This window comes from Coregonus lavaretus, assembly GCF_964263955.1.
Source record: "Coregonus lavaretus genome assembly, chromosome: 1".
Lineage (NCBI taxonomy): Eukaryota > Metazoa > Chordata > Actinopteri > Salmoniformes > Salmonidae > Coregonus > Coregonus lavaretus.
The window spans coordinates 80,845,739-80,871,160 of record NC_139988.1 but is presented as its reverse complement, the minus strand read 5'-3'; the positions used below and the strand labels follow the sequence as shown (position 1 = coordinate 80,871,160).

At 44.8% G+C, this 25,422-nt stretch overlaps 1 protein-coding gene across 1 annotated transcript; it reads right to left on the bottom strand.

Annotated features, from left to right (window-relative positions):
• Positions 1-1,455: 1,455 nt before the first annotated feature.
• On the bottom strand, positions 1,456-23,731 carry lmf1 (lipase maturation factor 1). The gene is made up of 11 exons (XM_084171553.1): positions 23,522-23,731; positions 22,731-23,040; positions 21,830-21,840; positions 18,106-18,254; positions 9,038-9,103; positions 5,694-5,861; positions 5,060-5,240; positions 3,749-3,902; positions 3,364-3,547; positions 2,466-2,578; positions 1,456-2,029 (listed from the first exon to the last, which is right to left on the bottom strand). Exons 1-11 carry the CDS (start codon positions 23,724-23,726, stop codon positions 1,858-1,860), a joined length of 1,713 nt encoding a protein of 570 aa, XP_084027679.1. The 5' UTR covers positions 23,727-23,731; the 3' UTR covers positions 1,456-1,857.
• Positions 23,732-25,422: the final 1,691 nt, after the last annotated feature.

The following is a 25,422-nucleotide window of genomic DNA, read 5'->3' as shown; positions in this document are numbered from 1 at the left end:
TTGAAGGTTTTCCTAATGTTTGGTATACTCAGTGTATATGGTATGACTCACTCTAGCGGCATTGGATCTTTTTTTCCACTAATATGTCTTTTGACCAATCAGATCAGCTCTGAAAAACATCTGACGTGAAAAGATCTGTGATTTGTCAAAGACCAATTAGAGGGAAAAAATGTAGTCACAGCCTCTTTATTTCAAGTGGACATTACATTTGGAGTATACTGTTCTGTCCTAGTATTCCTAGTGACTAATATCAAGTACTTTATCTAACCACAAGTGGCCTATCCACTTCATGAATGATTCACATACAGAGAAGAATTGATCCCAGTCAGCTATAGATTCAAATTCTAAAATATATTGCTTGTCCTAGTGGTGTGGGTAAGATGGGACACCAACCCCCTAATGTGCCATAACAACAAAGGCTACTATGGTTATGTCAACATGTCAAGAAGTATACGAATAGCAGGACTCAATGCCTGTGAAAAATGATGGTATTATGGTCACTACATTATTCGTTTTCAAATAGGCTATTCACCCGTCCTATTCATTTGAGTGTGTGTGCATTTGATTCTCTTCTGAGACAGTAGAAAAATGTTTTGTGACTTATTTGTGCGTGTACTTTGTGTTTCTTACGTGGACTGTGTGAGGGACATGAGGTTGTCCTGTCCTGCTGGCATGACTAGCAGTCCTCATTAGAGGCAGCAGATGCTCAAAGTCTGGACCTGCACACATCAAAATAAAGCTACACCCATGTGGATGGCTCACTTCTGCCTGTACAGACAACAACACCATCACCTCCACAACTAGGTAGAATAATAAGACATTTTTCACAGAGGTAGTTGACCAAATCTTTCAGTGATAACTTACCACAGAATGGGTCAGAATCGGTCCGTGTATGTTCTGGCACACAGGTGCCACCAAATGTTTTGGCCTACAAATAGCGAAACCAGCAGATTTAAGCAGATAAATTATGTGTAGGTAGGCATCAATATTGAACAGACTGTATACACCATCTATGATGGAAAACAAACAGTGCAGGTGGCTCAAGTATTTGTGATGAGGTGAACACAATTAAAAATGGACATGCTGGGAGAAAGGTGCATTGTGGGATGCAAGGACTGGTAGGAGTATTGTCTCAACAGGGTTCTTGTCCGTTGCGGTTGTCAAACTCTGTAGGCTGAACACACACCTGCAAGATGACAGATACACTTCTTCCACTGATGAGAACAGTCCCTTTTTATGCATTTATTCATTGGATCACTATCAGATACACATAACACAAAGACATACAACAGTTAGGGGAATTTGTATGTAGTACAACACTGCAATGTCAATCTAGTCACTTTATTTGAGGGAAGGACTCAGCCTCTTTCATTGGATGATTTAAACCACTAGGTCAGTTGATGGACAACCTGCTAGGCGTACCAAACAAAAGGCAAAAATACATGAAAAGTCTAGCATTGTTCCAAAATATACCTTTTATTATGAAAAGACACAATGATGATACAGTCTGTCTGTCTTGCAATGTGACCCCAACATGGACGGTGGGTCATCCCCTCAACTCTCCTATTGTGGCACAGTGGCATGTCCCTATTCACGGGAAGGATTGGTCATTCTTTAGTGCATGCAGTAGATGGCAACATGACATGCTGGAGAAAGGCAACATAGATGAACAAAAATGGAATATCATTTTTTCAGAGTGGCAGAAATTGCCCGATATCAGGGTTCTCCAATGACCACATGTCAACATGTTTGCTTTCATAGCGTATTTGATCCCAAATTATAAGGGGGCGCGATACCTTGGTGTCTCAGGCATCCATCGCTCATGGAGTACATCAGTGTGATTGGACATACAGTAGGTCAAAGGTCAGGATGGGGCCAGTTCCGGGACTTAAAGTATCCCCTGAGAGCAGCCAGATCCACAGCGGGGAAGTAGGCTCCAATACGTTTCCTCACCCACCATTTTCCCTGGGCAGCACTGGCACTGCCAGGCAGGCTGAACCTATACTTGAAGTGTTCTCCTCGGACCCACCTGGGGAAGGAAGAGGGGGGTGGGGAGAGGAGAGAGAGGAATGGTTAGTGTGACTGACAGCGAGAATACAAGGACACATTTCATTTCGAGAGGAAATATTCCACTAGAGGGGGCTAGAGGACAAGGCTTATCTTTTATTTATTTAAAGAGAACGTGAGGCTTGCATGTATTCTAACCTACACACACAACCTTCCACTTCCATTCTGCCTCAGCACAGCACAGCTGAGATCGGTTACGCCTTCAATGCAGCTGTCTCCAACGGCAACTTCTGGCCATTTTAATCATATGAAATGTATGTACTACAGAAACTCACACATAGTACGTATCAAACTGATTTACTTTATCTTCATTTTTTATCATGTAGTGGAGTACTTGGTTTATGGGCTTTAAAACAAAGGGCTACCATTCTCCTCTGTGTTAGTCAATGTCAGTGTACCTGGGGTTGTCTCTGCCCTGGAACGGGTTGTATTCCATCAGTGAAAGGACTGATGTGTCGTTGGCCAACAGTCTGCCTGCTATGTGGATCACCCACTCACTCTGCTCATAGGTCTGACAAAGTGAGAGAGAAGGAGATAGAGAAGATGTAAGAGAGGAGGGTTAAATACATGGAGAAAGAGGGTGTGCTGAAGATGAGAGAAAAACCGGGGACATTTGAGTGAAAGATCAACTGTCATATCGAACAAAGACGTCTCAATCTGAAGCAGTCTACCATTCCAAACTTTTGAGCAGATATTGAGCCGATCTGCAACATAATAAACCTTCCCCCTCTTGCCAAAATGTCTGACTGGGTTTTTCTTGGTTCTGGGATTGGATGTAAACCAGTGGGAAACCCTATGCCCTGAGAAGGGGACAATAAAACAGCGAGCCACACGGTCGAGTCTCTGGCCAGAACTACACCTGAGAGAGCTGTAGCAGGAGTTAAGAATAGTGTGGGCCGCCAGCCCAGACAGAGGAAATTACTCAGAGCAGGTAGTTCTGGGTCCAGACTGAGACCATGGGGACACAGAGTTAGCCAGCTTTTAACCAATGAGACACTCAATAGTGTTTCATAAGGGAAATACTTAAGTAATATTACATGTAAACTAGTGCGCCCCCAGTGGGTATTTGCTGTAAGTATCTTACAGCCCTGTTAATCGCTGCTTGTTGGCAATTGGGATCATTGTTTGTGGGGCAGGCACTTTGGACAGGGATGGAGACGCACACATCCAAGGCATGAATGTCCCACAAAACCAACAAACAGTAAAACAAATTAAACAGAATCCCTGATTCTTATGTCAAGTTAGAGCCGTGTACAATAGTTCAAAGGTCTTTGCTAAGTCCCAGACTGACTGTACCTGGAAGGCGGCGAACCACATGAGCCAGTCGAGCCTGTAGTGGTAGGGGGAGATGAGGCATGGGCGTCGGGTCAGGTCCCCTGGCTTACAAAGGAACTGGTACTCCTCCCACACAGCCTCTGGGTCCTTAGGGTCCGCATTCAGAGTACCCTGCAGAATCACCTCAGTCCGCTCCTTAGTGATACTGCACAGAGAGGGAGGAAGGGAGAGAGAGAGGGCGAGAGGGAGAGGGAGAGAGGGAAAGTTTAAAAGGATGGCAGAGAGTAGAGAAAAGGAGAGATGACCAGAGAAGAATAGAATGATAGGATGTGGCAGTTAGGACTGATCAAGTGGAGAGATGTAGAAAGTGTTGAAATAAAAAGAGAGAGGAAGAGGAGAATGATACCTGCCGAAGGCCCCGTAGGTGTTGACGATGCGGAGTGGGTCGAACGACGTGTTCATCACCTGTTTGGAGCTCAGCAGGTTCAGCACCACAGGAAAACTCAGGTAGCCAATCAGAATGCCCAGAGCCACATTCACCACTCGACGAATAAGCATACCTAGAAGGACATAGGATGGAGATGAAAAAAAGGAGGAAGTGTGTGCCTGTGTGTGTGGAACTCAAGATCCCTCTGGCAGTAGCCAGAGAGAGGGGCTTAGCCTATGAGGTCATGAGGCATTTAGCCACTGACAACTGAAGGAGCTGACAGCTCCAAATCCCTACTACCTGTCTCAGATTGAAATGCCAACCCGTCCCACACATGTTAAAACCATCCATCAGAACTATACCTGTTGTTTGACTTAAAGAATTGACTTTTATGACCAAAAGAAATGCTAAAAAGCAGCCATAGTGCAGATAGAGAATTTTAGGCCCACTTAGCAGATATTACCCAACATAAAACTAAAGCCATTAGCAATTCCTGGGAGACCAATTAGCTAGACCCTATTCCTGCTATTACACACCACATGGGCATTCCTTCCTCTCTCACTCACTTTCTAACTTTCTCTCTCTTCCTCTCTCTCTCTATCACTCTCTTCCACGCCATCTCCAGCTGTCTCTCTGTCGTTCCATTCCCTCCTCCCTCTCCTCAGCTGTCCCAGCACTAATCCATACTCCTCCCATCATGTCCAAATCGTAAACTCTTTCCTTTATGTTCATGTGCCAACTGCCAGGCACCCAGTCACATTGGTAATGTGTGATTAGTAATGCCTAATACCCCCTGCCAGCACCCTGGTGTTGTCTACCATCTGTCAAGGCCCTATAGCCTGCTAGCCTGCTCCAGATGTGCCTACAGCCAGATGTCGGTGTTGGAGATCGAGATTGGAGGGTGGGGAGTGGAGGTGGCAGCGAGGGTGCCCATGTGGACCCACTCAATCACTGCTCTTAGGGGTTGTAAATGCACACACACAGCTAAGCTTGGCACGTGGGAAAGGGGAACCCATACACACACACACACACACACACACACACACAGAGCAGTCGGGCCTACCCAGTAGAGCGGTAGTCATGTTAAAGGCTGGTGTAATACCTCCTTTCCCTCTCTCTGCCTGCCATCATTAGTCCCAATCATAAAACACCCAGACAGGATAACAGGGCCTCTGTAACACCAACTGGCTGAAAATAAATACCCAGAAATCCAGGAGAATACTAAATACCCAGAATGATGGATAACAGGTTAGGCTCGTTTAGGAGAAATCATGTCTGTTTAGGAGGTACCCCTGGTGGGTTTGGGGGTCCGTCCTGCAGCCTCCTCAGCCTGGAGGTCCAGTACAGCTTGCTTGGCCCCTCGGCCAGACGAGAACAGGAACCCCATAGATGCATCGTCAAAACAGGCCAGACTGGGAACTATGGTCAGCCAGTTGAGGAAGCTCAGGTTCCCACTCACTATCAGAGTCACCTAGAAGAGGGAGGAGAGGGTGGAGGAGGAGCGACGGAGGGTAGAGGAGAAACGGAGGGTAGAGAAGGAGGAGAGAGTAGATGGGGAGAAAAGACAAGGAGTAGTGTTTAGATTCCTCCAAAGGTACTGCCAGAAAGATATAATCGATGAGGATCATCTACTTTGGCTAATAGTTCAGCATACTGCAGCGGGGAAAGTCCTGATTTCCTGTATTCATTCAATTATAGCTGGCTCTGAATAACACTCCATTCATCAAACTGATGACTGCAGTTGCCATACAACCGCTGTCATGCACCAATGGTTCCACCAGGTGGCAATGTGATGTCAGAGCTACTCCAGGAATTCTTATTCTTTGGCACAGATCTGGGATCAGTTACCCTCCCAAAATCCTAACCTCCACCACTATAGGGAAAAACAAAACTGACCTCAAATCAGTTTCTACCGTCAACTCACCTGGAAGACTATCTGCAGCGTCCCGTTGACCATGCACATGCGTCGCCCCAGGAAGGTGAAGAGAGGGACGATGAGCTCGATTAAGTGATTGGACAGAACCTCGAAGCGATGGAACCACCATGGGGATTGGTGCATATAGTACGACATGGGGTTTGGCACCGGCTGAGTCTGGAGGGAGAAAGAGAATCAGAATACAGACAGATGGAGACAGGCAGGCACACACACACACACACACACACACACACACACCAAGGCATTGCACCGTGTGGTTAGCAACAGTACTCTCCAGAACATCTCCAGAGATGGCATTACAGAGGGGAGCTGGGAGTCAGTACCTTCACTCCTTTATTTTGGGGCCTGGAGAGAGGGGCTATCTAACCCACCACAATCAACCACAGAACTGGGATGAGCCAGAGAGGACCACAGATTGACACCCAGGGAGAGCACAACCGCAGGCGTCACAGAGGTTACGACATGAGTACTTCCAGGTCAAGGAAAAATCCATTTGTCTCAGTTTGAAAATAACCATATCGATACTCAAATATGAGCAATGACAAAGGGATAGAGACAAAGGGAAGATAGGTTATTACCATAGCATGAGTGGTAAGGTGTGTGTTTGCATCTAATGGTACAGATAAGCTAATGAAAGTGCAGATCATCCCACATAACACTGAATGACCTCTATGTTTGCATGGATTTACCTGGTGTCACTCCAATGACTGCATTTGCATGGTGATCAATGGCAGTGAGATACTGTGTAACTTAACATCCCTACCAACTTTCCCACTGGCTACAATGATTGCCCAAATGACAGCTTGTGCCAAACATGAAATGTAGCTGATCATAAATGTAAAATAGCTCAAAATAAGTTTTTTTCCCCTCATTGTTTTGGCATAAAACCATGGAACAGAATGGCGTGGGGAAACAGTGTACAATTATAACGCCACACCTTCAGGAAGGTTTCCAGGGCTAAGTAAAGCTACTGCCTATTTTAGAAATGTCCTGAGAGAGCTCTTTCAGTGCAGAGGTAGAGGGAGAGAGGGGGAGAGAGAGAGAGAGAGAGAGAGAGAGAGAGACAAACATACCCCAGCATGCACACAGCAAACAAACTAACACAAACTAAACACCCACCAACCCCCTCAGCCAGCCTCATATAGCCTCTGCAGACTTCTTACCCAGGATGCATTGCACTGGGTGGCCCTGCCGTGAGTTGAGAGATTGGAGGCTGAAAGGGAGCAGTGTGTTAGGGTCAAGGGGGGGCAGGCAAACCTTGCCTGGCGCCCTTGGCTTCCGGTGGGTGAAATGTTAATCTGTTTTACCCCTGGGGGTGTTGACAGGTTTGGAGCTGGCAGGTCAATGTTTAGAAGGGGATATGGGCCTGTCTGCCTGCATGGAGGTACTGAGTCGGATTCCTCAGGCTCCCATTTATGCTTTTCCATAACCCCAGGTTAAACAACATGGACATCCAGGTTGAACACAAACACTATTGGAATGTTTCCTTTATTTTAACACTTTTTGTCAAATTCTACAAGGCGATCATTAACAGTCTCTGATCTATACAGGTTAACTTGGCTGACCACCACTGCTGCCAGAAACCCATTTGCCTCCAAGTGAAGCCCTGACAATGTAGGCTGATGTATCTGTAACAGGGGGCTCAATGGGCCCCTGTTTCTCAGCAGACTCTCTCAGATAGGTGTGATGGTCCATTGACAGAGGTCCCTTTGAGTTAACAGGGTTTAGAGAGGGAGATGGTAAGGGGGTGAGGTAAAATTCAAAGGCAACAATTATGACAATACTGATAAGTTAGAGGAGTGACAAATTAACACGGACACAAATTAACATGGACAGACTTACCCACTTAAAAACACATGAACAAACAGCCAAAGACAAACACTAACCCACAAATACGGAACATAAATCAAAAAATCATGGCCACAAATTGGAAGCCATGCTAGGCCAGTTAGACTTTTAAATGTATGTTCAATGTTTCACCCACCCTGTCTGTCCCCCTTATAGGACAGCAAATTAGGCCATTGAACACACAGTTAACTCAAATCAACTGGTCTGTTCCTTATATCATGACTCTTTATGGCCTATAACTTGCTAAAGGCAGGGTCTTAAAACGGCAGGCATAAAGAAATCAAAGAGGGAGTCGTATTGACCAAAGAAAATAACCATGTTTCCCATTTAATGGGAAATCCACCCAGCAGGCAAACAAATCTAATCAAATCCAATTTTATTTGTCACATACACGTGTTTAGCAGATGTTATCGCGGGTGTGCTTGTAAACAGAGCAAAGAGGAGCAGTGCTGGACAAGGCTAACAGACTAAGCATGGGTTTGTCATATGCTAAAACCTGTATAGTGCAGTGAAGTGAAACCTCCTATACTGTACAATGAAGAGAGGTTCCTAGTGTCAATATTAGTCTCTTAAAAATCTTTGTAGTTGGTTAGAGTGGAGTAGGATGAAGTCGCCCATGAACATCGATCCAAGGTCAGTTTAACGTGTCCTCCCCTTGATGGTTAAGGTTAGGATTTGGTGAGGGGAAGCTGATCATAGATCTGCGGGTAAATTCTACCCAGACAGAGCATGTCAGTACAGTATGTATGCATCAGTGCAGTCCAGCCTAAGGACAGTAGACCTTTCGGGGACTTTTTCCAAGGCCATAAAAAACCATAGTCAGTCAGACTCCAGGGAGACATGGTGTATTCCTGGTCTCTGTCATTAGACAAAATGCTTCATCCCGCCTCATCTCCCAGCTGTGTGCTTTATAGTCTAGAAATGACACAGTGTGCTCCCTTCCTATGGAGAAAACCCAACATGAGGCTTGTCTAGCAGCCGTTGTGGCAGACAGTGGTTCCCAATATGTTTTTCTGAGCTGTATCCTATCATATGTTTTAAGAAATGTATTGTCACCCACTACGTAAACAGAACTAATATTTCTTATCCAGGACCAAGTCTTAAACCATTGCCTCAGTCGGTTTCAATCGAACGTTTAGGTGTATGTGTAAGCTTCTTGTTTAGCCTGGGGAGAATATCTAGCTTGGGGAAGCACTGGTCTGTCCTCGGCCAGCCAGACAGGAGCAGTCGATCCAATGGTGTGGCACAGGAAGATAGATAATAAAGTGATTAGTTTAACCCAGTTAGGGACAACAGGCGATTGATAAGAATCATCTGCCATGGCCTGAACTCTGCACGACCCAGTACAGCACAGGCCATGGGAAAGCCCTGACGACAAGATGCCAACAAGCACGGCCCACAAGGATTGAGGGAACTGTACTGCACTGAGCACACACACACACACACACACACACACACACACGCATACAGAGACACACACAGACCTCGTAGTAGTAGTCCATGCACGTAAGGTCCCTCCAGCAGCGGTCCCCTCTGATCTTGATCAGCCCCTGCAGAGAAGACGACGTGTCAATCACTCAGCTCAACTGAAGGTGACATTTTTGATGGTGCAGAAAACACAGTATAACTTAAAATGGGACCCTCCATCTTTTCCATCCCAGTGGTCCTGTCCAGGTGTGTTAGTTTGTGAGGTTTATGGATAGCATATCATTGGGACATAGTGTAATAAAATGTCCTGCTCCAATTGACCTACATTCTGCATTAAAATCAGTAGATTGTGTATTGGATCGGTCTGTATCTAATGTAACATCCTCTAAATGACCATGAAACCAAAACTTCAGGCCTACTACCATGTCAATACAGTATATAATCAGTGATCATTCAATATGAACCATGACAGTAGGAGGGTGTGCTATCAATCACAACCAATTCTGAAGGATTGCAAGATGTGGGCTGGTATGATATAGTTTGTATGTCTATTAGATAAGAGTGACTCCATATTCAACCAATCTACGTCATGATGGCCCAAGCTGCAGATGACTTGTGTTGGTACCTAGCTAGCACTAGCAAGCTAGCTAGCGGTTAACTCTGAAGCGCCAATGGCTAGCTAATGGTGAGAGCATAGCTATTCACAAAGAGGCACTCAAAGCAGTGTCTCAAGAAGAGTATGATGAAAAACAACCTGTTGCATAAAGGCTCTTTCTGCTCGTCAATTCTGGCAGAATAAACATTTGTATACAGCCAAGGCAAGAATCTATGTGTTGTGATTGAATAAACTGTCTCCATTCAAGCCTTTTATAAAATGTAGTATTGTCTGTCTGTACAAATGAAGAGAACGTTTGTTGTATTGAAAAGAGGACAGGAAGATTATCCTGCCCTAATTAAATTTCCACTTTCTGTCTGTTGAGGTAAACCATCACAGTGTGTGTGTGTGGCTGGCTAGATGAAGACAAGGCCATAGAGGAGCTCAGTCCATCTATGGTAACCCTACTGGGCATTAAATACTGTGGCACTGTGTCTTGTCCACTTCAACAGCTCCTAGTAGCAGCTTTGTCGGTCTGTAGTTGTTTATAATATACTTCTCTTCGTTCTAAGCCTAGTGTTAAGGCACACTGTGAAGTTGCCCCTACATGTCAATCAAAATGAATAATATCCAGTGCATTTGGAAAGTATTCAGACCCCTTGACCTTTTCCACATTTTGTTACGTTACAGCCTTATTCAAAAACAGATTTCTTGACATTTTTGCAAATGTATAGAAAACCCCCCCGGAAATTATATATTTACATAAGTATTCAGACCCTTTACTCAGTACTTTGCACCAATTTGTATGTCGCTCTGGATAAGAGCGTCTGCTAAATGACTTAAATGTAAAATGTAAATGTACTTTGTTGAAGCACCTTTGGCAGCGATTACAGCCTCAAATCTTCTTGGGTATGACGCTACAAGCTTGGCACACCTGTATTTGGGGAGTTTCTCCCATTCTTCTCTGCAGATCCTCTCAAGCTCTGTCAGGTTGGATGGGGAGTTTCACAGCTATTTTCAGGTCTCACCGGGCTCTGGATGGGCCACTCAAGGACATTGAGACTTGTCCCGAACCCACTGCTGTGTTGTCTTGGCTGTGTGCTTAGGGTCGTTGTCCTGTTGGAAGGTGAACCATTGCCCCAGTCTGAGGTCCTGAATGCTCTGGAGCAGGTTTTCATCAAGGATCTCTCTGTACTTTGCTCCGTTCATCTTTCCCTCGATCCTGACTAGTCTCCCAGTCCCTGCAGCTGAAAAACATACCCACAGCATGATGCTGCCACCACCATGCTACACCGTAGGGATGGTGCCAGATTTCCTCCAGATGTGACGCTTGGCATTCAGGCCAAAGAGTTCAATCTTGGTTTCATCAGACCAGAGAATCTTGTTTCTCATGGTCTGAGAGTCCTTTAGGGGCTTTTTGGCAAACTCCAAGCAGGCTGTCATGTGCCTTTTACTGAGGAGTGGCTTCCGTCTGGCCACTCTACCATAAAGGCCTGATTGGTGGAGTGCTGCAGAGATGGTTGTCCTTCTGGAAGGTTCTCCCATCTCCACAGAGGAACTCTAGAGCTCTGTCAGAGTGACCATCGGGTTCTTGGTCACCTCCCTGACCAAGGCCCTTCTCCCCCGATTGCCCAGTTTGGCCGGGCGGCCAGCTCTAGGAAGTCTTCGTGGTTCCCAACTTCTTCCATTTAAGAATGTTGGAGGCCACTGTGTTCTTGGGGACCTTCAATGCGGCAGAAATTTTTTGGTACTCTTCCCCAGATCTGTGCCTCGACACAATCCTGTCTTGGAGCTCTACGGACAATTCCTTCGACCTCATGGCTTGGTTTTTGCTCTGACATGCACTGTCAACTGTGGGACCTTATATAGATAGGTGGGTGCCTTTCCAAATCAATCAATCAATCAATTTTATTTTATATAGCCCTTCTTACATCAGCTAATATCTCGAAGTGCTGTACAGAAACCCAGCCTAAAACCCCAAACAGCTAGTAATGCAGGTGTAGAAGCACGGTGGCTAGGAAAAACTCCCTAGAAAGGCAAAACCTAGGAAGAAACCTAGAGAGGAACCAGGCTATGAGGGGTGGCCAGTCCTCTTCTGGCTGTGCCGGGTGGAGATTATAACAGAACCATGCCAAGATGTTCAAAAATGTTCATAAGTGACAAGCATGGTCAAATAATAATCAGGAATAAATCTCAGTTGGCTTTTCATAGCCGATCATTAGAGTTTAAAACAGCAGGTCTGGGACAGGTAGGGGTTCCATAACCGCAGGCAGAACAGTTTAAACTGGAATAGCAGCAAGGCCAGGCGGACTGGGGATAGCAAGGAGTCACCACGGCCGGTAGTCCCGACGTATGGTCCTAGGGCTCAGGTCTCTCAGTTGGCTTTTCATAGCCGATCATTTAGAGTTGAAAACAGCAGGTCTGGGACAGGTAGGGGTTTCGTAGCCGCAGGCAGAACAGTTGAAACTGGAATAGCAGCAAGGCCAGGCGGACTGGGGGCAGCAGGGTGTCATCATGCCCGGTAGTCCTGACGTATGGTCCTAGGGCTCAGGTTCTCAGAGAGAAAGAGAGAACGAGAGAATTAGAGAGAGCATACTTAAATTCACACAGGACACTGGATAAGACAGGAGAAGTACTCCAGGTATAACCAACTAACCCCAGCCCCCCGACACATAAACTACTGCAGCATAAATACTGGAGGCTGAGACAGGAGCGGTCCGGAGACACTGTGGCCCCATCCGAAGAAACCCCCGGACAGGGCCAAACAGGAAGGATATAACCCCACCCACTCCGCCAAAGCACAGCCCCCGCACCACTAGAGGGATATCCCCAACCACCAACTTACAATCCTGAGACAAGGCCGAGTATAGCCCACAGAGGTCTCCACCACAGCACAAACCAAGGGGGGGGGGGGGCGCCAACCCAGACAGGAAGATCATGTCCAATCAATTGAATTTACCACAGGTGGACTCCAATCAAATTGGAGAAACATCTCAAGGATGATCAATGGAAACAGGATGCACCTGAGCTCAATTTTGAGTCTCATAGCAAAGGGTCTGAATACTTATGTAAATAAGGTATCTGTTTTTCATTTTTAATACATGTGGAAAAAGGGAAAGGGTCTGAATACTTTCCAAATGCACTGTATATGTTAGGCCTCCATGATATTCAAACAAACAAACAAGAGACTTTTAGACAGGAAGATGTGAGACAAGCTGACAAACTTCCATGTCTAGAGAGATTGTGCAGCTGGTTTCGTAACGACCGGTTTGTGTCCCATGTGGCTCAGTTGGTAGAGAATGGCGCTTGCAACACCACGATTGTGGGTTCAATTCCCACGGGGGACCAGTATGAAAAATTATAAAAATGTATGCACTCACTACTTACAGTAAGTCACTCTGGATAAGAGCGTCTGCTAAATGACTCAAATGTAAAAATGAGTACTCAAGTTCTCTGACTCAATTACTAATGCAACTGAATGAGCGAGGGATTTCTGTCGAGAGAGAGGGATGTATTGACGGATATGAAGCTGGATTTAATTTAATTAATTAATTTAATTTAGCGTAATCACATTAAATGAAGTGAAAAATGAGGAAGGACAAGAGCTGACGTGTGCTGTGATTAAGCTATCTGGCTCTGATTTCATCTCCAATTCGAGGAAATGAAAAGCAGCACTGAAAAGACTAGCACCAGGGAGCGGGAAAATTGGAATTAAAAGCTGGTTAGTGATCCATCACTTAAATGACCTTCCGAACATTACGACTGACTCAGAAAACAGTCAAGGGGGAGAAAGTAGTCTTTACTCGTTTTCCGAATTGTGTTTCCTCTTTGGATGCCCCAGAGAACTCAAAGCCACATCTCTATCTGTTCTTTGCACAAACCTATGAACCAATGCAATTACCAGCGCTTGCAGCCACACACATGGCTCAGTCAGAGCTCATGCATAGGTTCTCTCCTCAATGGTCTCTCATGCACCACACAGACCAGTCCTAAAGGCCTCTCTGTCCCTCTCTACTAATGCAATAGAGGCTGATTGGTGTAATCAGGCTCTATATTGCAGGCTGATGTAACCCGGGGGTAGCAGGGATAGAGGTTTGGAGGGATAGTGGAGGGGTAGATGCGCTCGCTGACGGTGGACGCCTAAATTCATGGGTTACTTTTGCAATTTATCAGCGAGCATTCTTGCATTTATAACATTACAGATAATCTAATCAACGCGCAGGGAATGTACTTTCTCGCTTGAAAAATGTGATTCCATTCATTTGAAAATGATCCCCCCTCCTCTACCCCCCTGCGTTACCCTCCACCTATCAGCTGGGCTATAAACCTAACCAGGATACATTTTGTTGTCTGCTTGTGCCACCCGCCTGCTGTCCTAATGCCATTTCAAATGGGATTGTTTACAACCTGCAGCGACGGAGGGCCATCATGACTATTCTATTTAAGTGCTAGCAGATGTGCTTCTTCGTCAGTGACCCGTGCTAACAATGTGCTATGGTGAACTTGAATAATAGTGTTGTTCTGTTGTGTTCTGTTCTGCCAACACAGAGCCAAAAGAGAAGACGAATTAAAGACTTGGAGGACCATGACGGATCTAAACAACAGTTCTTAGGGGGTAATAACTCACTGTTGCGCAACATCAACTGCAATTTAAGCCCCAGAATAAAGCCTGAAGAGAGGTAGCAGTCCTGGTCAAAGTGAGGGGTTGAATGACTGACTGGAAGACGGCCTTGGACTAGTCTGTCTTGGCAATGTATAATCAACTACAACCTGATAGAGCCCTTGGGAGGTCAAGCGCTTAAATCCTTATTTCTTCCGAGAAGACTACAGCCAATAAAAAGTGCTGAGACTTCAACTCCAGAAGAAGCAGCAAAGATACAAGCAAACTTCTGTCCTCATAGAATCTCTTATTTAGCCAAATAAATCAGCATTAATGCTCTGTGAGAATGTGCAGCCAGGACATGAGACTGTCTCTATTGACACATTGCTTGTCATGGGTCACGGAATGCACAATAACTCTGTTAAACTTTGTTAGGCCACATTGGGGTTATCAGGGCATTATATTCTGCTTATAAATCGTTGGGTGTTGACTTGTACAAAATGCCTATAATCCAATTCAGTCATGAGGATCTGAGTATATCGTCCCATATTCTGACCATGGAGTAGGCCAGTTTCCCATTCCCCAGAGAACCGTCGTTCGACTGCAATGTTATTAGGGAGGCCATTTTGACAATCGTTTAATGGAAAGGTAACGATATTGGAATTCTGAAGTAATGTAGGAATTGTAACAGGCTTAGAAAATATTGACCATTACAAAGCTATTTTTTAAGCCATCAAATTTCTCCTTTTATATGAGATGGAGTTGTCACTAAAGTAGTGCTTTGTGTTGTTAACAACACAAGAGAAGATATGAGAACAGTTATATAGCATAAAAAACAGTGAGCAGGTGGGTGCAGGCAGCCATTATCCCATGAAATTTGTCAGCCACCATTAAAAAAAATCCTGTCCATGACAAATTGAGTCGACGCATGCGACTCCAATAAAACACCACTTGAGCGTTTTGTTCCATAGCACTGGGCTCCATCCATCCACACCGAACCACAGAACTCCTGCCCTCCAGGTGCATATTGGCTGGAGCCCTTCGCAAATATGCAAACGACAGCGAGCATGTCCGTCCATTTCCTGTTTGGGTGCTGCGCTGAGATTTATGCAGACTCCCGACAATAAAAGTAGGGTATGGTGGAAAAGAGAGTGAGCGGTGAAAGTGTCGTGGCTGGTTTGGAAGGCTGTAAGTCAGGGACTGAGTAGAGAGAGAGAGAGAGAGGCTGGGTAGGCTGAGGTAAGCAGGCCCTGAGGATGTCATTAGCACTACCCAGACCTAGAAAAAGCAGGTCGACCCGGGACAGTCGTAAAAACAGACACAGACTCCCTGCTAGCCGACATGATACGCTAATGTAGGTACTGTACGGCTGATAACTGTCACATACAAGAAAGATAAATGGGATAGGGGTTTCGATTTTCTTTTTGTTTTACTATGCTTCCTACAGTGGCGATACTTCCTAAAAACGGAACTCACTCAGTGATAACCAAACATCAGTGTCAGAACCACAGAAACAATCACACTGCTTTCTCCCACTGGCAGCCATTGGCTTCCATAGACAGTCAGTTACCAGTTGCACACTGGATCAAGCCACCAACCATTTCCCTACAAATGGAAAAAGCCTATAATATACTTATATTTAGCATATTTTTCTCTCCTCCAAAAAGAGAAAACTTTCATTTGGCGTCAGGGGTTCATTCTGACTACAGTAAATGAAAGAGTGACGTGGCTCTGGGCTTGACCAGAGAGAGAGAGGGGCCAAGGGACGTCCTAAATCCGAACACCCCTGCCAACTGCCTAAATGTACGCATCGATGCCCCTGCCAACCGCCTAAACAGGAAGGCGTTAAACACTGCCAGAAACCTTCAAACATGAACAATATGTTTCTCCGCAGGATGCAATCAACTACATTACAGTGAGTCTTTTATTCTGTGTCAACTTTTTATGCTACGTTGACCTCTCACCATCGGTAATTCCCAATACTGGAAAACAATGATTGCTTTATGCGTAGGTCCCCCTACCAACAACGTCCCAAGTCCCATCAACAGTCTTCGAGACAATAAAGAACTCTGAGGCCAATTGGGTCCGGGGCCAACCTCAAAACACATCAAAAACCCAACAACATGGATACGGGCCAAACCAACAAACAGCCTGCAGGAGACACTTCCTCGCAAAGTGATCACCCCTAAGTAGAATGGAACAGTCCAACCAGACACGCACTTTACTGTACTACAGTTTTACTGGATTTCTTCAAATCAACAGGAGCATGGGGGGGGGGGGGGTCTTCCTCTCAGTAACGATCTACTGAGAGGAACAATCAAAGACTGAATTCAGTTGGCTGAAGATCCTTTCTGTCCAGATGCTCTCCATTATTGCCTGGTGCACTCTTCCTACTAGGCCTACTGTTCCTCCTGCAGGAGTGTGAGATGTAACACCTTGTGCCGAGGCTGTGAGACAGCTAGTTTACTGGCCAGGTCCAACCTCTACCACACCCAATCATGGGGCACCACACCAGGCCACTAGCACCCTGATGACCATGATTATATTTCACAGCTTAAACACAGACACTGCCTTGTGCATCAAATCCCATTAGCACCACTTAGCAAACCGCCTGGATAGTAAATGAAAGGAGGTGTTTGCACACACGCAAACTTAGCTTAAAGCAAAAGCAGAGGAACCATTGAGAAACAGGGGACGAGAAAGAAGTGTGCTGCCAGGAGGGATATTATTAGCATGTGAGGAAGAGCCTGACTTGTAAAGTCGTTAAAAAGAGAGAATCTGTTTAATCTGCTGAAGGAAATTAGCAAAGAAGAAAATGTGATGTCCACAATATCACCATTATTCACAAATTCTAAATCATTTGACAGCATACGCAATCGAGATTGGATCAAACTGACAGAAAGTAGACATTGAGAAATAAAATCAATGAACTGGGTTATAAACTGATGGTTTCAGAATCCGAACATGAAACCGCTCTGGACAAAGTTTCATCTTCCTTAGGGTCCCTTCAAAGTTTACTGGCTACGTCCCCTTCACTTAAAGGGTTCTCAATAGCAGTCTAACAGTGGTCAACCACAGACCACAGGATAGATTACCCTGACCTAGTCTAACCAACACTTAAATGACAAACACTGAGTGAATGTAGCATGGCCTTTATAATGTACTATACTGTATTTACACTGCCAGTGTCAATCTAAGGAATTTAAGACTTTCAGACTTGACAAGAATTTCCTAAAAAGGTTTCAACTTGAACCTAATGTCATCCAAAAATCTAGCTCTGAGTCAATTTTCTAAACGATATGCTTTCAATTATAGAAAAAAACAATTTGTACCCTAGCTGCCCTGACCACAATAAAAATCATGATTACCCCGCGATTAAATAGCTGCTTATTGGTTAAGCCTCAGCCATGTCTGAGGGGACCTAAAGTGCTTTTCTGTTTTTAATAAATGTGTTGTAATGACTTTGTGTCTAGGGGAATTTACTATAGGGGCTTGTACAGTTGTAAGCACTTAAAGTCAATCATACTCTTGGCAGTGAGGTAAGCTGAATGAACATATAGCTCCCTCGTTGCTCCGTCCTCTTTATGGGCCTAATTGAAAAAACACTTTGGGCATTGTGGCAAGTTTCAACCCCCACGATTTAAAAGACAACAGTACTGGGTTGGGTGTTCTCTCTCCACTAAACCATAAAAGTGGCAAACAAGTTGCCTGACTGACTGGTTCCATATTTGCATTTACAACGTATGTTTTTCTTTGGGGTGGTGTTTTTTTTTACCATAGAGAAGTGTCTAAGCCCAGTAGATACTTTTCTTATAAACAAGGCAAATGACAAATCACAAACAATTCCAACCGTTTTTCCCCCACAGACTATGAGGGGAATTCAGTGTCAGTGTGATAGGTTTGTGTGCGTGTGCGTGTGTGTCACTCACGGCGCCCAGCATGATCCGGACGATGAGCCAGCGGAAGGTCCAGATGGAGATCAGCGAGGGGGGGCAGCGGGGGGGCACCTGGGACAGACTCCACACAGGACACAGGAAGATCCCCAAGAAGCCTGTCTCCAACAATTGACTCTCCCAACCTGAAGACAGAGAGGGAGAAGTGAGAGGAAAGGGGGGAGAGAGACAGAGAGCGACAGAGACAGAGAGCGCGAGAGAGAGACAGACAGAGAGAGAGAGAGAGACAGACAGAGAGAGAGAGCAAATGTTCAGAGAAAGGACGTCAGGGAGAGGGAGAACAGGAGACAGGGGTTACAGAAAAAGGACAGGGGCATGACGAATAGTCAAGCAGATGTGGAGAGAATATAGAGTGACAGTGTTTGTGTGTGTGAGTAAAGAAGGAGAATGAGAGGGCCCAAGATATGGAACGAGATGACTAAGGGGCAGGAGAGATGAAGACATGGGATATATGAGAGAAAAGGCGATTGGTAAAGGACAAGTGCGGCAAAGGTCAAAGGTTACCACATCTCTCAGCATGTGAATGCAGCATGGATACATACATCAGTGAAGCTACTCAGTTACCCCATCTGTGATGAAGTAGGGAAAGTCTAAAAGTTAAGGCCGGGGAGAGTTAAAAAGTGGATAACAAAAAAATGCAAATTCCCCTTTTGCATGTCACTTTGCATTTTATGTTATACTCTGAGCTGCCCTCACCATTCTGAAGCATTACTTACAGTTAAAGCAAGGAGAGCAGCCGGGGATGCTTTGAATAACCAAAATATGGCCAGCTGCAATTGTAGAAGTGATGTAGGGCCAGTTACCCATCTGTCTATGCAAACATCTGTCATTCTACAGTGATGACCACAGATAACAACCTCTGGCTATGTGCATATGTCCTGATGGCCATACACTGCAGGCTTGTTCATAAATGTAAAGTGAAAAGGTTCAGAGGTAGTGCACGTGTGCCGTCATGGGTGTGTGAGGCCATGCACTCATGCACGATACAAACATGTCAGTCGATCTAATTCCACAGACTGGCGTGATGTGAATGCAGCAGAGGGCTGTAGTGAAGACCCACCTGCTCCAGTTTCTCTTCAGAGAGATCCAGTGTGATCTGTGCAGCTGTTGGCCTGTTCGCCCCTCCTAACAAAGACGGTTTTTGTAGCCCTGCTCAGTTGACATGAAACCACAGTATAGTGAGGAGGCCAGAGATGGATTTACAGTGCAGACAGAGATAATGACAAAGACGTAGAGATATCGAGGGACACAGAGTCTGTAGTTGAACAGTCTAAGGACTAAAGAAGGAGGAAATACATTTCTTCTTGGTTCTGTTTTAATTTATTTTAACTAGCACTGTCTCTACAGTGTTTGATTTCCTCGATAAACAGGTATTCTGTATAATGAGCGAGGGAACGAGAAAGGAGAAAAAAAGAGACCACAAAACCTGACCACAGACCTCCGACTGGCGTCTTTCACTCCAAATTGTCATTAACCAATCAGAGAGGTCAAATTGACCTGGGCTCTTATCTGAACTATTTACACTCAGCCCTGCTGCGATTAAATTGGACACCCTTACTCCGTCTGAAAGATTAGAGAACTGGTCCCATAAAACCTCAACAGTCTGATTGAATTGAGTGACTGGGATGACAACTGAGGAATCCTGCGCAGGCAACAAAGACCAGCTGAAGCTGAACCAGCCACATCTGCTAACCCTGGGCAGTGCTGATCTAGGATCAGGTCCTCCCTGTCCATATAATAATATTAATTACAAAACTGATCCTATATCAGCACTCCTACTCTGAGACACGTTTTGAATACAGCCAGGCCCACCCAGGGCCAGATGTTTACTGAGGTCTGAGGATAATGGGCTTTTGGGTGGCATGATACACTGACTTTGATCTCTATGCCAGTAGGCCAATTTGTCAATAGAGACCAGTGAGGGGCATTAAACCATGTCAGCTGAGTGCTGACGACCTCGACCATCGCCAGAGCGATGATGAGATTATGTATTGAAATGTAGTCATCCCAAACCTCCGACTATGACGCAGGTCCAGATCATATTAACACATCTGAGCTGAATGTGATTGCTTAATCAAAGGAAAGGGGAAAACAAGGACTCTGTAGTGGTTGTGGGAAGGTTAGACAAGAGCTAGGTTGTGGAGTGACAAAGAGCAGGCTGTTACGAATCTCAGGTCCAGGGCCTGGTTTCTCAAAAGCATGTTAAGGCTAAGTTCATCGTTAGAACCTTCGTAGGAGCATCTTTAAATCTCAGCGCTGTTTCCCAAAACCATCGTTACTCAAGATAATATAATATAATATAATAATATGCCATTTAGCAGACGCTTTTATCCAAAGCGACTTACAGTCATGTGTGCATACATTTTTATGTATGGGTGGTCCCGGGGATCGAACCCACTACCCTGGCGTTACAAGCGCCATGCTCTACCAATTGAGCTACAGAGGACCACTGGTAGGACAGACTTGAAAACGCTCGTTGTTTACCGACCACTGGTAGGACAGCTAAGTGCGTCGCTAGATGCTTTTTTGCCCTTCCGCATCACTTTATACACAGAAGATCTCCACTAAACATAGAATCAAGCTGTATAAACAGTATGTCTCTCTCTGTGACTGCCAATACCAGAACGAATTGTTGACTACAAATAGGCCTTCACAGTTGCCAGTGTGTTTGCAATTGTTACAAACAAGAGAAGGATATAAATATGCTTCAAATGAAAACCCGAGATGACTGCATAAACAAAATAAATACCCTATAGGCTACAAAGGCCTTTCTATTTCAATCATTTTGAAATCAATTTCATGTTAAAGGGATACTTCGGGGTTTTGGCAATGAGGTCCTTTATCTACTTCCCTAGAGTCCGATGAACTCGTGGATACCATTTTTGTCTCTGCATGCAGTTTGAATTAAGTTTCTAACAAGCGCTAGCGCAATTGCTAACTAGCATTAGCACAATGACTGGAAGTCTATGGTATCTGCTAGCAAGCATGCTAGCAGATACCCATAGACTTCCAGTCATTGTGCTAACGCTAGTTAGCATTGGCTCGCAAAACTACCTCTAACTTCCTTCATACTGGACACAGAGACATAGAAATTGTATCCATGAGTTCATCTGACTCTGGGGGTGTAGATAAAGGACATCATTACCAAAATCCCGAAGTATCCCTTTTAGTCAATTGAGTTCTATTTTGCTCATTGTAGGCTACACTATGGCTGTCATTTTTGCCTCAATATATTTCATAATGTGTAACAACGTGTACAATGATGTGCCAAATCTGTGATTTAGTGTGCCAAATCAGTGATTTAGTGCACTATTATAGGGTAAGCATTAGCTGAGCTGCCTCAATATTTGCAGCCATATATAGGTGATAATATCTCACTAGGTCTAGGACCTAATCTGTCGTCAGTATTGTGGAATAATTCTTATTAAAAGGTACGATTTAAATGGAGAAAGCTGATCCGAGAGCAGCGCTGCCTTTCTTTAGATTCGATCAGTATTGACACATGCTCCAACGACGCACTTAGCAAACTGCGAGGTGTTTTGGGAAACGCATGTTACATCTTCGGCCGTTGTAGGATTGATGCATCGTTAAAACACTTGGAAGCCTACATGTAAGTTGCATCGCTATCGGGAAACCGGGCCCAGGTGCAGATGGATGTTGTAGTCTTACAAATGTAATTCAAAGTAAGAAGTTAACTTACCAAACGAATACCTGTAAGGAGAGGAAAAAATGTCATAGATCAGCATAAAAATAGATATTTTGATCTGATTAGAGTTGGCCTAACCTACATTCTGTACCAAGCACTTACTGCAAATAGCAATCCTGTACCCACAATCGTACATATCAAATTACATGTAAGTGTCAGAAGTTTATAAAGATTAAACCCTGAATAGTGTTGATAAATAAATTGACTTACTCCTATTAAACACACTGGACTAAAAAGTGGGACATACCAGTATTGACCCTTTTAGACTAATCAGCTAACTGAATCAGTGTTGGCATGATGGCCTTGATGTCTCCAAATAAACCTTTTTCATTCAGAACATAAGAAGTAGATAGTGAACAATTTCCAAAAATGTCTTTAGTAATTTCTTTTGAATTTTGAAAATGTCACATGTCTAGTTGTCTACGCTCCTCATCTTATTCTTCAGAGCCACTAAGAACTTCAAGAGAGCTGAGAGAATGAGGGAGGACGGCCATGTGTTTGTCTGTCTGTATTGCTGCACTGTCCATCCTTCCCACAGACTCGAGACTGAACTATCTTCTACCCACAACACAGAGGCCCCATCAACATGTTCTCTCACTCACTACTGGGTCCCCCTCCCACTGGCTCAGACACAACCCCGTAAACTACACCTTACCACACACATGGAACATAGACAGCAGTGTCTGTGTGTGTACCAGTGGAGGCTGCTGAGGGGAGGACGGCTCATAATGATGGCTGGAACGGAGCAAATGGAATGGCATCAACCACATGGAAACCATGTGTTTGATGCATTTGATACCATTCCACTCATTCCGCTCCAGCCATTACCAAGAGCCCGTCCTCCCCAATTAAGGTGCCACCAACCTCCTGTGGTGTGTACCAACCCATCACTCACCAGATCTGCCCCACGCTGACCAGAGAGTGGTAGAGCACCCACAGCATGGCCATGATGATCATGTTGGCAGTGCCAGTCAGCAACACAAAGCCTGACAACGCCATCCCCACCAGGGCAATGCCATCCAGGTTGGCATCCATGTCTGTCCAGTCCAGGAACCACAGGATAGAGGGAGTGTAGGCGAAGGCAGACATATCGATCTTCCCCCCCACATAGCGCTTCACACTGAGAAGGTAATCCTTACAGGGCAAGAGGCCTCGCTCTCCTATCAGCTGTTTGTTCTGGTTGTAGGCAACAGTGAATGCAATGACTACAGGGGGAGGGAGGAGAAAGAGAGAGGAAGTGTGAGGTGAATAAAGATAGGTTTATGAGTACTAGAACTGTCTGGTTCATTTAAGAATGTGACATGAGAACAATTGCTATGTTTCTTGGTAAATGGTCATGTGAATTGTGTCCATGTCCATGCCTACTTAAACATTAAATTGGTTTTAACTCCAACTACCACCATACAATACACACACATGAAAACTGACGAGAATAATATAGCCTATGCCAGTACATCATAACTCGCTACATTGTCAGAATGTCACACTCGAACTAGGGCGGCAGGTAGCTTAGTGGTTATGCGCGGTGTGTCAGTAACCGAAAGGTCGCTGGTTCTAATCCCCGAGCCAACTAGGTGAAAAATCTCTCGGTGTGCCCTTGAGCAAGGCACTTAACCCTAATTGCGCCTGTAAATCGCTCTGGATAAGAGCGTCTGCTAAATGACTTTTTAAAAAAAATCTACTTACAGTAGATGAAAGTAATGGAACGTAGAAGCACAATTCGAGTGAGCCAGTAAGTCCCGGTTTGCAATGTAACCAATTCTTTATTTTTTGCTTTGCAAGTGTCCTCTTCATTCTTTGGGTCGTCGTCATCTGAATGTGTCGTTGTTTTAAATGTTTCGACGCGTCTTTTTCTCAAAGTACTTTCAGAACTCTCACTGGAAGTCGCCATGTTGGTTGACGCTCTAGAAACCACGTGATCAGAGGGCTCGTTCAAGAGGGTCTAGACACGTTGCGTCTGCGTTTTGAAAAATCCATGCGTTGCACATGATTACCTTGGAATGGAAAGCCCATCTATCGCACGTTGATAGTGTTGCCGAACAAATTACGTACAGTAGCCTAACACCCTTGAACAGCAGATGTGTCTTGCAAAATCTGCCTGCAACATAAATTGTGTGATTGGTGGGGCTTCTTCTATGGTATATTGGCGATCACCCAATTTCATGTGCATCCCGCCACCTACTATGCAGGATGCAGACAGGATTCCCCCAAAAAACGTAACTACCAAAAAACGACCAATAAATAAACAAACAAAATAAATAAATATAACCGATCGGATCCCTACACAGGTTCAAGGGGAACCTGGGACTGCGGGTCTTCCGGCGCCAGTACCCCTTGCAAGTCTTCAGATGTAAAATCCTTGAGTCCCAAAAACTTTTCTGCAGCAGCCACAATAATGTCCAGTTTCTTCAACTTCTTTGAGACTTGTGCTGTACAGTTTATAACTGTATCAATGAACGCAACAAAATCCACTTTTTTAACACACAGGGTATCTTTTGTCTGGCACCAAACATGTTCTATGCAGGCACATTACGCACGCAAATATGTATTATATCCCCCATTACATATGTACATTCCGTTATCTCTACTGACCGCCAAAGCTTCCCCAAGGTCATGCTGAGCTCGGTGTTTACTACAGGCTGTGGTGTATCCACTACCATATATTCACTCGCATCACTTGTTTTCTAAAATACTTTTATCTCCTCCACATAGGAGATTCGATTGACGTCTCTAACTTTCGTCACCTCAATTTCCTTCACCCTTACAGGGAACTCCAGGAACTCAGGATCATGATCCCCACCACAATTGCAACACTGTCGTCCTTCTACACATCATTCTTCAGTATACTCTGTTCGTCTGCACACACTTGAAACATGTCCAAATCCTTTACAATTCTTACACTGCAGTGGTTTGGGGACGAAAGCTCTTACGGCGTATCTTACATAACCAAGCTTCACATGCGTAGTTATTTGCTCTAAATCAAAAAACAACAGGACCGACAGACTTTCTTCTTTTCCTCCATTCACCCAGCGGGTCAGACACCGGGCACCAACCACACCAGGGATTATCTTCAGGTATTCAACCTGAACATCCGTCGTCACCCCTGAGATGACTCCTTCGACAGGTGCTCTACTCCGAAGTTCAATACACGAAACTTCTGTTGTCCGGATTCTTTTGAGGCCCACTGCAATCTTCCTCTGCTCTTCAGAAATACAATTAATCAAAATAAGACCACTCCTGGTCACTTTAACGCACTATACTTTTCCAAGCACATACTTCACCATTTGACACCTCAAACGGGTTTCCCACATATGCATCCTTACTCAACAAACACATCCCAACAAGAAGCGGTTCATTATCATTTACACACGTATTCTCCACTCCAATTTTAGACAATTTCCTTTTTGTTCCAGTTTTCGATACTACTGTTGTCCATTCAGAACATAAGTCTTCACCAAATTTGCTCGACGTGCTGCTTAATTCGAACTCAGCATCCACTTCCACGATCTTCCCATCCCACATTTTCCAAGCAGTATCCCATACCCTCGATTGGTGGGACTTCTCTTCACCTGTGGTTTTGTATTGGT

Coding starts and splice junctions, on each gene's coding strand:
- lmf1 (XM_084171553.1), bottom strand. CDS start 23,726: ATGGCGACTTCCAGTGAGAGTTCTGAAAGTACTTTGAGAAAAAGACGC. Junction 5,241..5,693: donor CGCTGCAGATAGTCTTCCAG/GTGAGTTGACGG, acceptor TCCCTCTTCTAG/GTGACTCTGATAGTGAGTGG. Junction 3,548..3,748: donor ACCTACGGGGCCTTCGGCAG/GTATCATTCTCC, acceptor CTCTCTGTGCAG/TATCACTAAGGAGCGGACTG.